The sequence below is a fragment of the Eulemur rufifrons genome, chromosome 1 (genome assembly GCF_041146395.1).
Source record: "Eulemur rufifrons isolate Redbay chromosome 1, OSU_ERuf_1, whole genome shotgun sequence".
Taxonomy (NCBI): Eukaryota; Metazoa; Chordata; class Mammalia; order Primates; family Lemuridae; genus Eulemur; species Eulemur rufifrons.
Genome location: NC_090983.1, coordinates 8,229,170 through 8,243,986, shown reverse-complemented (window position 1 = coordinate 8,243,986; position 14,817 = coordinate 8,229,170). Strand labels below are relative to the sequence as shown.

General features: G+C 42.5%; 1 protein-coding gene across 1 annotated transcript in view; it reads left to right on the top strand.

Annotated features, from left to right (window-relative positions):
- Positions 1–11,506, top strand: part of CAB39 (calcium binding protein 39) — a 78,655-nt gene extending 67,149 nt beyond the window's left edge. Inside the window, exons 6-9 of the mRNA XM_069466352.1 lie at positions 1,051–1,110; positions 4,760–4,825; positions 8,117–8,260; positions 8,885–11,506. Of these exons, the coding sequence (XP_069322453.1) occupies positions 1,051–1,110; positions 4,760–4,825; positions 8,117–8,260; positions 8,885–9,073 (459 nt within the window). The 3' untranslated portion in view covers positions 9,074–11,506. The remainder of the gene's footprint in view (positions 1–1,050; positions 1,111–4,759; positions 4,826–8,116; positions 8,261–8,884) is intronic.
- The last annotated feature ends 3,311 nt before the right edge of the window (positions 11,507–14,817 follow it).

Below are 14,817 nucleotides of genomic sequence, written 5' to 3'. Positions count from 1 at the left end.
CGAGCTGATGGGACTTCCACATTTGTTTTACCACGGAAAATTACCTAGAGCATTTCTCAAGATCAGTATTACACTTCAACATACTTCAAGAAACACTAGTTCATTATAACCTTGGGCAACTTCAGGAAAGAAGACAGGTTAAGGAAAGTTGGTTTGGAGAAAGGAGATTATTACACTAACCTCTCTAGCAGTGGTGCTGAAGGGACTTAATCCGTTAGTTCTCCAGGTACTGACTGGGCGTTGCTGCTGTCGCCTGTTCTTATTCTCTTTCCCACCCGGTGAGACCAAGACCTAGTCCATTGTGAACTTTTAAATCCTTGAAGGCAGGGATCATATCTCTTTGTCTTTGAAGCTCTAGCACCTAGAACTGTACCTGGCACATAGATGTTTCTGAATGATTGATCCTCGAGTTGTTTCCTGGGAAAGCTATGGGGTGAGGCATTTCATGATAATGCAGAATTGGGCCATAGGTCAAACTAATTGTTAACCCTACATTTTTATAGCATTATTTTGCTTACATAGAGACTAATGTTTATATAGGGCACTTTTAAAGAAACATTCTATCTCTGAAAAAAGATTACATTATATACAAAACCGAAAGTAATTAAATTTAGGAGAGAGAAAATAGAACCTCTGATAATTTTTCTAATAAAAGAAATTTCCTCTTTCTCTACCAGGAGCACTAAATGGGTACAGGATTCTGTTTGACGTTTACCACTACTGTTAACTTATTTCACTATAATTCTTTAGTCCTTTTCTTTTAGTTTATATTTTTATTGCCTTGTATGTTTTTGTTTGTTTGTTTTCCTTCTAAGAGCTATAGATTCATGCCTAATTATAATCATTAAAATTACAATTTCAAATTATTAATGATTTTATTTGCTCTTATATAGAATCGACATTTTCAGTACAATTCATGCTCAAGTGTTAAATATAGTAATTTTTAACAACAGTTTTTATCAGGTATAATGGCGTGGAATGTTTTAGGATTCTCTTTTCTGAAAGACTTTGAATGGAGAGCAACTGTAAAAACAAATTTTCTTTTTTTAGGATTTACTTACAAGACATAAATTGCTCAGTGCAGAATTTTTGGAACAGCATTACGATAGAGTAAGTATGTGAAACATTGTTTCTAAGTAACACATTGTAACTGAAAGATTTAAACTAGATGTTGTACCAGAATATGTATTTTGCAGATATGATGTTTTTAAGTGGTGGTAAGTGGTGCTGTAATCATTTCTCTACTGAAGCAGCTTACAGAGTGTTACTTGGTCAGAAGCAGATTTTTTTTAAGCCAAATTCAGCAGTGGCGGGTTATATACCAACTTAAGAGTCACCAATGTTAATAAAAGCAGATCTTTTTGATTGACACACTGTCCTTTGCATCTTTTCTTGCTTTGAAAGAGAAAAACAGAGCATTTTTCTGCTGAATAATAGTACACTTAGATAAAATGAAAATATTATCTGACCTTTTAACTTTTCCTTCCTTTCCATCAATTGCCCCACATCCCCGCTGCATATAAATACAGAGGAAGGGAGGCACGGCTGAGGGCGTGGGAGCAGCACTGGCCAGAGGGGACAAAGCCGGCTCTGCTCCTGCCCTGCTGCTAACTTCTCTGTGGCCGTGACCAGGGTAGTTAACTGCTCGCGGACTTAGAGTCTGTCCTTGTTGTAAAATGAGGACATGGGACTAGCCTTCCAGTGCTGAATCAGTCAGACATTCCTGGTAATGGTGTCCCCCAGAGATTTGTAAATGATTCTCAGAGTGCTTTGATAACATGATTTCCTTAGACCAGCACAACCGCCTCTAGGGCTAAAGTGGGTTCTGCTTTCCTCAGGAGGGTCTTCTGAGATACCCACAGGCAGTCTCTCCTGCCATAGTGGTTAAACTACAAGTTGTGCAAGACCTGATAGGTACTCTTAGAGAAGTTAAAACAATAACAATCCACTTGAAATCCCCATCTATCCCACAAGATTTGGCTTAGATTTTAATTCTTCCACTAGTACGTTTGAATTTTTGAAATTCTAAGTATTGTTAATACTTAATTGTTCACTTTACTATTCAACTAAGTTATAAGATTCTTGGAGACAAAATACATGCTTTCTCGTTGTTTTGTGTTCTTTCTCCCTATCTTGCCCTTCTACTCCCAGCAGCATCATAGCACAATGCTGACTACATACTAAGTCCTTCCTAAATAGCCTCATAAATGGTTTCCATGTCACTGGTGCTTTATTTTTATTTCTGCACATGTATTTGGATATGGGTGTGTTTCTTTTTGAATGTTTGCTGGTTTAAAGTGGCAGCACTGTCATTTCATTGGGCCTTTTTACATGAATTAGAAACACAGGCTTGAGTATCAGACTGCCTAGAATCTGCCTACAAGTCCCTGCCCTGCCAAGCACTAGTAAGATCTCGGGCAGCTGCTTCATGTACCCTCTGTGCCTTCAGGGTCTTCAGCCCTAAAGAAGGCTCATAGTAGTACTTGCCTACTGGGTTCAGTGTGAGGATTAGATAAGAACGCGTATGTGAAGTGTGGGGCACAGTACCTGGAACATGGAAGCATTTAATAAGTGCTAGCTAATTTATTATTATCACCACATGGTCTCCAACATTTTTTTTAACATACTGGTATCTTGTTTTAAAGCCTACCAAAGCCAATTTCCAAGAAATTTACTACAGGCAGTGAAATCTGTTTAATCTTGCAGGAAAATAGTTTCCTACATGTTATTATTATGACATCAGTTAACAGGATTTTAGAAGAATGTATGTGAGACAACTAACAAATATATACGGTGTATTCAGATTTGATGGAGGGAGAAGCAAAGTGGGGGATACGGGTAATTTAAATAAAGCCTGAGGTAAGATTATTACACAACAAATGCATGCTCCAAAATCCTGTACACTTTGGCACTGAGCTTTCTAATAATAACCAAAGCATAGAAAGAAACAAAATCAACTAAAAGATCTTTACAATATTTATAAAGTAAAATATATGTGCTGGTTGCTGAAAAGAAACATAGCCTTTTCCAGCACTGGAAACTGAAATAAATTTCTCCCATTGTCATTCTTAAAGCGGAGTGAAATTGCAGTGTTGTGTAGTGGACAGTTACCGTGGGTGACACTACGGTCAGTACAATGCTCAGCTGAAGTGCAGTTCCCTGACAGCAAGTCTTGGAGTTTCCTAAAGGTGTGTGGGGTGAGGGGAAGGTGTCTAGGTTTGCTCCCTGACCTCTGTCCTAATCTAGAGAGAAAATCTAACATGTCTAGGAGAAACATCGACTACTCTGGACATACTCTTCATGCAGTTCCCCGTGAAAAACTTCTTACAACGAAGCTTATCCAGAGAATTATGTAGCAGAAAAGCTTAACTTGCATTTTCCGTCAAGAACTTGGGATACACATATTCTGTCTTACTCATTAAAAGCAGATCCAATTGTTTTGATCAGTTTAATCATTTGAGAAGGTAGAGATAACAGCTTTTTCTGAAAAAAGGGAAATCTAACTTGCTTGCATATTAAATAGATGGCCATCCCACCTCTGCCTGGGATGTATAGGCATCTGGGTCAGCTCTAAATGAAGAGGTCCAGATAATAAAAGAGGCTTTATGGGTCCTGCAGTCTCTGTCTCTTGCAAACAGTCACAAACAATACAGAAATATATAAACGAATTCATTTTCAGTAAACAATCAAGCATGGCTGTTATATTTGTAAAACCAGGCAGCAGGCTGGGTTTGGCCTGTGGGCTTAATTTGCCAACCCCCACTCCAGACCACAGATGAATGGCTCCTGAGGACCCATCCTAGAGCGTGAGCATGCGTAGTTTTCACACAGATAGATGACAAAGCATCCTCTCAAACTCACCATGACCTCAGGTCTCAGGAAAGCACCAGTCCAACAAAGTCATACTAGTTCTGCAAACTTGTGGAATGTTTTAAACCTCCACAGTTTAAACAAACAAAAAGTATATATAAAATCTTTACACTAACTGGCCTTCTCTACTGTTTTTGAAGGATAGCCTGGCCCCTGTGTCTCCATCATTTTTGGTTCCTGGTTTCCTACTTTACTTGGCTTACCATTCCATCTACCCCTTACCATTCCAGTGACACTGTTCTTGCTAGTGACCACCATTTTGGAGATTAGTGGACACTAATTCTTAAATCTGCGGCATTTTCCTCTCCCAGGTCTTCACTCATGCTGTGCCCTTCCTTTCTTATCCCCCCAAGAATCTCTTTTCTCCTCCTCATTTCTGAACAAAATCCTTCCCGTCGTCAAGCTTGAGCCTAAGTCCCACCTTCTCCAGGACATCTGCCTATAACACAGTGCTGAATTGCTCCTCTCTTCTGTTTTTAGTTATTTTCTCTCCTTGCTTGGTACCTTGAAAGAACAGGTAACTTTTGTCATTGTGGTTGTGCTTTGGACAAATTGAATTCTTGTTTATAAAAAATATGAATAACACCAAGAAATGAGAGCTGATTCAACAGTGGGGAAACCACGGGGGGGAAAGGGAGTTACATCTGGGCGTATAGAATTGGGTGACAGAGAGGACTAGATGTGCGCCCTCCGTGGGCCTGCCTGGAGCTGGGCGGGGATCCGAGGGTGGCACACCGAGCCCGTCAGAGGAACGTGTGAAAGAGACCACAGCAGGGGCACCAGGGCTGCGTTGGCCTTTATGGTGTTAGAAGTTGATACTCAAGCTTTATGATGTTATCTACCACTTTTTTTTCTCAATAACCCTGATACATGTTTTCTTATCTCTTAGTTTTTCAGTGAATATGAGAAGTTACTTCATTCAGAAAATTATGTGACAAAAAGACAGTCACTCAAGGTATGGCAGATTATTTTGTATGGTTTATTTCTCTTCACCCTGTGCTTGAAATTTGGATTTAGGGAAAGGGAGATGTGCTGGTTTGGGTCTCAGATCTTTGAGGGGAGCGACATTTGCAGAAAGGAACGAGGTTCAGCAGTGAGCCGAGCAGACGCCTGCCCACCTCCTTGCAAGGAAGAGACAGCAAGCGGGAATGTGCTGAAGTCTGAAGAGGACTGTGTCTCCCAGAACGCATTACTTTAGCTTCTGAGGTGTATTTGGAAAACTTAGAGTCACATCAGCTACATGAAAGCTGCTGGTGTTTCGCTCCCTGGGCTGCTGCCTGAGCGGCCCAGGCCAGTGCTGTAAGCGTGAAGCTGTGAGCCGTGGACAGGCTTAGCTGCTCTGTGTCAAAATAGAATATCCATTTACAACTTAAAAGTGTTAAATTTAAGATTTAAACTCTAAAACAGGGATTGGCAAACCACAGCCTATGGCCAAGTCCAGCCAACTGCCTATTTTTTAAAGTTTCATTGGAATACAGAAATGCTCATTTATTTACATGTTGTCTGTGGCTGTTTCAGGCTCCAACAGCAGATTTGAATACTTGCTTCAAAGACCTTATGGCCTGCAAAATCTGAAATTTTTACTATCTGGCTCTTTATAGAAAAAGTTTGCTGACCCTGTGCTCTAGGAGATTCTTACAGGAGTTAATAAATGCACACACCCGCATTCTGTCAGTGAGCAGTGCTGACAGGAACTCTAGAGGAAATCACAAAGGACTTGGGGAAAAATTCCTAATTCCATTTAATTTCTTGCCAGGTCCATTGTAAATCCTACTCTGCCCAGAGTTCTCTTCCCTTCCTACCTTGGGGAAATCTCCCTTGAAGACTTTATCTTTCTGTGGAAAGACACTGAAGGACACTAAGACCATCTGTAAATATTTTGTGTCCTTTTGATAAAAATGTTCTCTGTCATCCCAATGTCCAGTCGAATCCTTTTCATCTGACCAGCTACTTCCTTCTTTGCCCAAAGGGCTGCAACTGTTGCCGTCAGGGATCAGTCATAGCCAGAGCTTAGAAATGTGCCGCTACTGACATGGTCCCGTCAGGCCCCGGTGATCTCCACTAACTGCTATTGGTTGGGCCCGGCCACCCAGCCATCCTGGGGATGCGTACCCTGCTCCCGTCTCCAGGCGTTCTGGCTAGATATCGTCTGGTGCCCTGTTAGCTGAACTTCTGGCAGCTCTTGGAGGAGTCTGTCCTCCCTGTACATTAGGGTGATAGAGTGGAGGTTCCCGGTGTCTTTCCCGCTCTGGGATCCTCTGCCAAGACATACGACTCTCCCTAGCGGCTACACAAACACAGCTCGATGGAGTCGGTAGCTTTTAGCACCAAGAAGGCCAGACCAGATTGCCTAGGATAGTAGCTTCTAGGGGCAGGGCAAGGGGAGTGGAATTTATGGGCAAACCAATAAACTTTGACCAAATTTTGGATTCTTGGGTTCCTTGGATAAGGAGAAAGGCTTTCAAGATCCTTCTGCCATTCAGAATGACCAAGACGAAAAAGGAGGTCGAGACCGCCATCTGCAAGCCCCTAGGAATGGCCGCGAAGCAGCTCACTCGTCCCGCAGTTTGTTAGTGGCGGCCACGTTGATTACCCGTGAACATGTGGAGTAGTTGCAGGACCAGTGGTACTTTAAAGATGGATTTTAATTTGAACTCTTTTTTTATAGCCACATTGACATTTATTTATTCCTATATTTATTTTGCCAGAAAATTTATATTTCCTAAGCAAGACTTCAAGTTTTTTTTTTTATGTCAAAAGAAATTTAAAGAATTAACGAGACAACTGAACTGAAATAAGCCATTTTCAGATTTTCTTTGGTTTCTGCGATAGGAAATGAACGCCATTGAGACCTATAGACTTTCACATGATTCTGACTTTTGAGTCTTCATGAGAGTAGATACTGGTTGCTTCTCACCTGGACAAGAATTGGATTTTGTGATTCAGATTGATGTGAAGCCTGAGCTTTTGAGTTCTCCCTATAGATTCCTTATAAATCCTAAGAAAATTAGATTTGTTTTCTTACACATTAGATTATTTTTTATTTAATATGGTGACAAGCTACTTTTCAAGAGATCATATGCTTATCATCCAGGAACCCAAAAAGTAAGGAACAAAAGCAATAAAACCTGAGGCACAGGGACTCCGTTCATGCATTTTCCTTCCTGTAGACCTCGCCCCATGTCTCTTCAGACACAGATCTAACATGTGCTTTGCACATGTTAACACTTATTTTTCACTATGCTTTCATGAGATGTAGGCACTATTCTCCACCCCCATTGTACAGACGATGAAACTGAGGCACAGAGAAGTTAAGTAACATGCTCAAGGTTACAGAGCTGACAAGAAGGGGGGACCAAGATTAGAACTCAGGCAGGCTGGTGCCAGGGGCCGGGCTCTTGCCTGCTCTCTGCTCCTACCTCTGTCCATAGGGACAGCTCCGTGCCTACTCCACGGAGGCCGTGCAGCCTGCACCTTCAGCCTTGACCAGAAGTTGGCATGTTAGCAACCTGAAGTAACTGCTGGTTTTTGAAAAAGAAAAATCTAGAATAAGCAGTGACAATTTTAAAATTGTGAGCTTATATAGTATAATCAATTCTACAGAAATCAGTAAGCCCTGAAGTAAACCCAGATGTTTTTAGCTTAATTGATATCATTAGTGATGATGAGGAGTCAATAAGAAAAATTGGATTATCTTCAAGATACTTTACTGAAAAGGAAACAGAAAAGCACTCACTTTTACAAACCTTTCTGAATCGACGTATCAATAAATAATAACTTTGGCATGTCGAGGGGTGAGTGTATGGGAAACTTTGGACACAAACCCCTTTATCCTGTTAAGTTCACCTAGATAAAATTTTTTAAAATTAAGCTTAGGTTTATGGTTAGTTAACAGGAATTATCAATAACCTTCCTTCTGTACATTTTCTTTATTATTTTTAGTGAGCTAACACAAATGCACATAGAAAGAGTAGGCCTCGACAGGCTCTGATCCTGGGCCAGAGGTGCCTTGAATGTCCTCTACAGAGACCAGTGTCGGGTTTACCGTAGATTTAAACTCCTAAGGGAAAGGTAGGTAGGTGTTCAAATGGCAGAAAATAGACACTTGATAGCTCAATCTTTTGAGTGCCTGTCAATATTCTGTGCTTTATAATGATGATTATCAAATGAATTTATGTTTTTTCACTTTGCTTTTTCTTTAAATCTTAATGATAACATAAGAGTAATTGTTTAAATGTCTTCTCAGCTTCTCGGCGAACTACTATTAGATAGACACAACTTCACAATTATGACAAAATACATCAGTAAACCTGAGAACCTCAAATTAATGATGAACCTTCTACGAGACAAAAGTCGTAACATCCAGTTTGAGGCCTTTCACGTTTTTAAGGTAGAGTACTAAAACCATAAGCAATATTTTCCTCCAGAGTTGTTAATCTCCTTTCATTTACAAATTACTGAAATATTATTAGCCTCATTTTGGTAATCTAAGTGATACAGTTCAGTTCAGTCAATTGTCATATTTGTGTGGTGTCCAGCATTTAAACAGAAAGACTCAGAAACAGGGCATACCATTTGTTTTGGGAACAAGGCAGTTTATTTATAGAAGAGTGTCATTTATCTTCAGCATAGAAGATAGTTAATCACAAAACAAAAGCATTTATTAATGCTTTCCATAGAGGTTTTATTCTTAAAATCCAGTCTAACTTCCCGTCCTCAGAAATAATTTCTGCCTATTTTATTCTAAAATCAAAATCTGTGTTTAATACTAACCACTGTATTTCAGGGCTGGCAGAATGAGTTTGTCAGTCCAATTTGTGCTAAAACACGCAGTTGTTATTTTTTCTTCAAAGTGTAAAATAAGGTCCTCTAAAGCAAAAACTAATTACTCTGACTTCACCACCTGCCCCAGGACAGCATTGGATGTGTGCTTTTGTGTGCTGTGACTACAACTCAGGTGTCTCTTTGTGTCTTGTTCTTTCTCCGTGACTTATGTGGATTTCTCTCCATGCAGGTGTTTGTTGCCAATCCTAACAAGACGCAGCCCATCCTAGACATCCTCCTCAAGAACCAGACCAAGCTCATAGAGTTCCTCAGCAAGTTTCAGAATGACAGGACCGAGGATGAGCAGTTTAACGATGAGAAGACCTATTTAGTTAAACAGATCAGGGATTTGAAGAGACCAGCTCAGCAAGAAGCTTAATTTCCAATAAACATCTAAAATATTAAATCCAAATTCAGCGTTTGCTGTTAGCTATTCAGCATCAGGCACTCTTATCGATTCATGAGGAACATTACTGCTAATCTGCTGTTAAGTGAACGGTTTTTCATTTTACCCTTTTGTTTTTCAGTCCAGGTTGGAGATCGTAGCTGCCGCCGCTTGCACACTAGGGCACATGTGGGCTTTTTCTTGATCTTTGTGTCATTTCAGAATTCAAAGACTCGGTTTGCTCCAGGAGTTCTGAACACAGCTGGGTTCATGAAGACAAATGTATAGATGAGAGTGTCACTTAGAGAAGAGGGCATTGATGTCATCAGATTAAACCTATGTGTTCGCGTTCATCTTTGCTGATGATCGGAGCGCCGTGTGGCATGTGCACAGCTGGTATCCTTGCGTCAGATTGTGCATCTTCGCTGCAGGAAATCAGAGGGGAGCTGTATCCAGGATGTGAGCTTTGAGGGCAGATAAAGTTGACATGCGAATAACTTGATACTGAAACTTAGCAACTTCTCAAAAGTGTGAAGCTTCATATGGAAAATGTATATATGCTTTTCACAGCTTTCTAGAATTTTTTGACATTTGATTTTCTTGAGACTTGTAAACCTGGATATCTTGAAGGGTATTCGTTAATTTTACTTTTTGAAGGTATTTTAAAACAGTAGAGCTAGCAACAACACCTTGCATTTCATTTTAGCACTGCTTACAGGTTTCTTTTGTATATAATTCTTAGAATGCTCATTTCTTTTAAATGGTTTAATTTGTACAGCAGAGGAATGTTATTGTAGTAGTATGTAACTATTACCTAATACTGAGTTTTTGCAAAAAAAAAAAAAATGAATGCTCAAATGTAATTGAAATACTTCAGATCTCATGAAAATGCTGATTTAACACTTAAGTATCACAGCATTTTTAGAAGAAAAAAAGGAAACCAAGCCTTTGTATTCAGTTCCCTAATGGGGTGCCATCAGCAAGCTGAAATACAGCCCTGGAACTCAGTCAGCCACACTTCCCTTCAGAATATTGGCCTTATTCGTTTAAAATGAGTTAGAAATTTGCCAGATCCATGAATGATAGAGATTATGCTAAATTCATGCTGATTCTTTGTGTGTGTGGGAAACCTCTGTAGAGCACCTTTTCTTTCTTAGAGTAAGTAATCCAGTACAATAGTTGTGAAACTGAATAATTAAAACTTTGGCTTCTCTTAGGAAAAGAAGAGTTCCTAGTCATAGGTGTCCTATGGGGAAATTTATTTTTTTTAATGTCCTGTTCCTTAATGCTGCAAATTATCAGTATTTACAAAGTAACTGATTTTGCACCACTTTTTTGTTACTGTGACCACGGCAGAACAATGTCTCCTAGACTCTATCTATGTAAAGTTATTAGAATGGTATCTGTTCATCTTAGTGATACGAAGATCACAACTAACAACTTACAAATCAGAGTTTGCCAGTTCAAATTCAGCATGGCTATAGCTGATTAAGAAATTGATATAATTACTCTTTGCTAGCCTCTCTTACTAATTGAATTATTTATCAGCCAGTAAAATGAGCTTCCCAATTGATATTTCAGCAGGTTTTAAAACCTCCTTCAAAGAATACCAGTTAAGAAAATAGCTCCAGAAAATAGACATATTTTATTCCATTTAATTAAAATGGCAGTCTACTTATAATTGGTTTTCCTGACTGTCTTTAACAGACATATTTTATTCCATTTAATTAAAATGGCAGTCTACATTATAATTGGTTTTCCTGACTGTCTTTAACAGAATCTGTGTGAAATAATTCATGTTTTCTACTGAAAGTAGGGAAAGCAATCTAATTTCCTTGAAAAGAAAATCTTGAATGTTTAGCCAGGCAGACTTGGCCGTGATGTTGCGTTCCGGCTCTTGTGGCGTCGTGCTGTGTCATGGAATTAGTGTAAAAACGATGACACCAAGTGGAAGAAATATCTCCTTGCCAAGCTCGTTCTTAGAACTTAAACAACAAAACAGCTTCCACTTTGGCAATTACATGGTAGCACTAGAGCCTTTTACATGGAAGACAGTGAGGGGTGCAGTGTGTCAAAGAAAACAGTAATGTGTTACTATTTTGCATTGGAATCTGAAGGTAGTTAAGACTTTCTGGGTTTTGTTGTTAAAGCAATGTGAAAATATTCAAAACTGAAAAATCACATTTGAAGTTATGATCATTTAATATATTCATATTACCAAAACTATTATACTGGAAGTGGTTTCTTTTTGTGTTATAAAGGTTTAATTTTACATAAGGCAGTTACTTAATGTGATTTTTTTTAACCCTTAAAAAAAAGTGGAGATGTATACATTTGTTAACAATGCCATGAAAGCATTTTCTTTCTCCCGACGAAAAGCAAATTTCTTATCAGAATTTCTGGCTGGCCCTGTAATTTAAATTAAAATAAAATTTTGGAGAAACAGCATTGTCTGTCTATATGATGCATTTTAGACAGTTGCATTCATGTCACTGTGAACAGCGCTCAGGAGACACAAGCATGAATTTTGTCACATGCTGAAAAGGAAACAGTTAACTACACTCCGTCTTTTTCCCTGTTCCAGGTTGTGTATGACAGAAGCACAGTTTCACTTATCTCCCCACCCCATGCTCGTGTTTTCTCCCCCTCCTGAGTATTATCGTGCCTTTTATTAGCACCACTTTTTAGTCCCTAACATTTGAGCACTAGATCCTTCCTTCCTCTTGGGCTCTGTGACCTTTTATTATCAACTCTGCGTGGTAGAACTAACGGTCCGGCAGGAGCGTTGACAGGTCCCTAGAGCGAAATGGTAGCGAAGGGGAGAGCAGCTGGGAGCACGGAGAGGACTCTGGCAGCTGAAAGAACGTCCCTTGTCTGTCTGCGCAGGCACCCCGTGCTTGTAGTGCACACCCTGCCTTGATTCTGTTTTAACCCTGTCTGTGAGTGAGATCTTCATTCTCTAGGGTGGAGGCAAGGGACGTTCTCTTGCCAAAAACACTTCATCTAAATGACAGCGTCTTATTTGTTATTGTTTCTGCCAGGCGGTTCAGTCTACTTGTATGTCCTAGTTCCCCAAGATGAGAAGGACCCATTAAGTCATAGCTTGTGCCTTTGCCAGTTCTGAGGGTGACCACACTGAGGTCTAGACTGTTGCTTCAGCTCAAATTGTACTTCCTACCACAGTCACCCGTGGAACGTTCTCCTCCCCTTGCCAAAATGCACCAAACTGTCAGGCCTCAGGCTGCTCAGGGGTAGTGTAATTCTTACCTACCTAACTGATCAAACAAGATCACAATCAAGAAAGCTCCCTGAGGGCTGCAATGCTCGATGCCTGGTTCATTCTAGAGGCTAAAGCCACTGCAAGGTAATGAGAAATCTCACATGAGAATTTGAGAGGACAGGGACAGCCCAGAACACGCTGCCCTTCAGTTGCTCCCGAGTTTGTAAGGTGTGTTCTCCCCAGCCATTTCTGTGTCCTTCCACATCTTCCAGAGCCCAGCGCCCGCGCTCTTCCCATCTGGTTTCTGAAGGTGTGAAAGACAAGGTAGGATTCTCCCCACCCGGCAGACTCGGTGCTGCTGGCTCCCCGCAGAAAGACCAGGAGCAGCCTGAGCACATCCTACTTCGGCTGTCCACTGCGGGTGACCACAGCGTTTGCCTGCTAACGTTTCCACTTCTGCATGCCTCCACCACCACGCACTTACAACCCAAGAGGTACTTCATCAGTATGATGACAGACATGAGCTTTTGAACCTCCAGGGATTGTGCCCCGCCGTGTTCACGCTGACCTGAGGATGGTGCTAGTTGCACAAGGCCACATCACGGTTCGCATGAGGCCTTCGTGTGTGCACTTACAGCCGCCTCTGAGGCCTTGCTGGTTCCCTGTGTGGGCAGCAAGTGACAGGTGGCAGCCCAGTGCCCCTCCCCACTGCGGCTGGGAGGCAGGGCATGTTCCACCTGACGGCTGTCCCCGGGGAACTAAATCCCCAAGGATGGTCACCTCCCCCCGCCCCAGGTTTCTCTGGAGGAGACTGTGTCCTCTGTGATTAAACATTTTTTCCTAGGTAGCACTTCAGTAAGACCTTAGAGATTTCTGCAGAAGGTTGACACTTTTTCAACATTCTTCATAAGATTGACAGGTTTTATAGATGAACTTTCCCTGTTCCTTGGTATTAAATTTTTAGCACTTAAGTCTTGGTGTTCTGTGGAAATAGCATGGTCTGGCTCTAAGTTCCAGCAGCTGGGTCTCCCATTTGGTTGAGATGCAATCGGTGTGCAAAGGTGGCAGCAGGAGGAGCCACAAGCCACCTGGGGAGGCTTCGGCCCAGGGGAAGCTTCCAGGAGAGGCTGCACCCCGGCTGGCTCCCTCTTTCTTCCCCAGTGGGCTGGAGCTTGAAGACCAAGTCCCCTCCAGCCAAGTCTGTTCCCAGGGAGCAAAGACCTCTTCACGCTGCTCATACACGTTCACAGGGACCTTTGCATTTCCCTCCTACAAAGTCCTCACCTTTGTGAAGAAAAAGGAGGTGAGTGTCCCACTGCGTCCCTCCCAACCCAAGGGGTGCCTTCTGAAGCTTAATGGAACCTCTGTGTTGTCCTACACTTGCCTTGAGCCGTCAGGGACCTGCTGGTTTCTAGGACCTTGCTCCTTCGGAGATGCAGGGGGTGGGGTAGCGCTGGGTGCTGACCTGCGTCATCCCAACACACTAACAGGACCCTGTCAGTGCCCTGCACCCTAACCTCGTTGGCACCCACTCCGGCTTGCTTTGAACCCCTGTGACTGCCTCAGCAGTCCCAAGTGCAGGAGTAGCTGTCCCCAGCAGCAGCCTTCAGCTGATGATGCTGACGGTGGCTGGTGGGTACATACCCTGGTGCCCCTGCCTTTCACAGTCCACGGCAGGGCTGGGCTCCGATGCCCACCGTACTGCCCGGCTTGCTGTAGGCCTTTCTTCAGATTCTCCCTTCCCTAGCGCACGTCCCACCCTGTACTAGTGTTTCCCTGGATCAAATCCCGTATAAATGGCCAGCATTGGAACCCTTGTCCCAAGGTCTGCTTCTGGAGAAACCCAAACCAAGACATGCTCGTTCCTTCTCACTCAGAGGCGGGAGCAGCCACGCCCGGTAAGGGGCCCCCTCCTAAAACAGATCAGTGGGATACCAAAACACTGCCGCCTGCCACTCTGGAAGCATCCTTCCTGTCCCTCTTGCCTCAATATTTAGGAGAGACTGTGGCCACCATGTGTGCATCGAAGCCTGGCACCAGGGCCTCAGTGGCCCTGCACAGCAAGGCTGCTCTTAACCACAGCTTCTGCTGCCTGAGGCCCGTCCTGGGGCCCAGACACAGGCCTGCCACCCGCTGCCCGAGGCCCCGTCTGCCCATGCCTCCACACGCCCATCTTTGCAAAACAGCTGGATGGGACACACACTCTCTGCACCCAAATGGTTCTTCATGGTCATCAGATAGGCCAGCAAAACTGGAAAACTGCCGATTCTCGCACGCTCTGCCTCTTTCCAAAAGACATTTTTGAAAGATATAGTATAAACCTACAAAGTGACTGCACCATTGGGAGTAGGGGGCAAAGAATGTTGATGGGGACCAGTGAAGAGGAGGCCAGGGTCTGGGTGGAGTATGAGCCTGCCCGAAGGTACTGGAACAGCTAGCTCAGGGACGCCTGGGGGAGCCCCTTTGCCTGCCCGGACTCTGCCAGCTTTTCCTGCGGTCAACTCGCTTTCATTCTTTA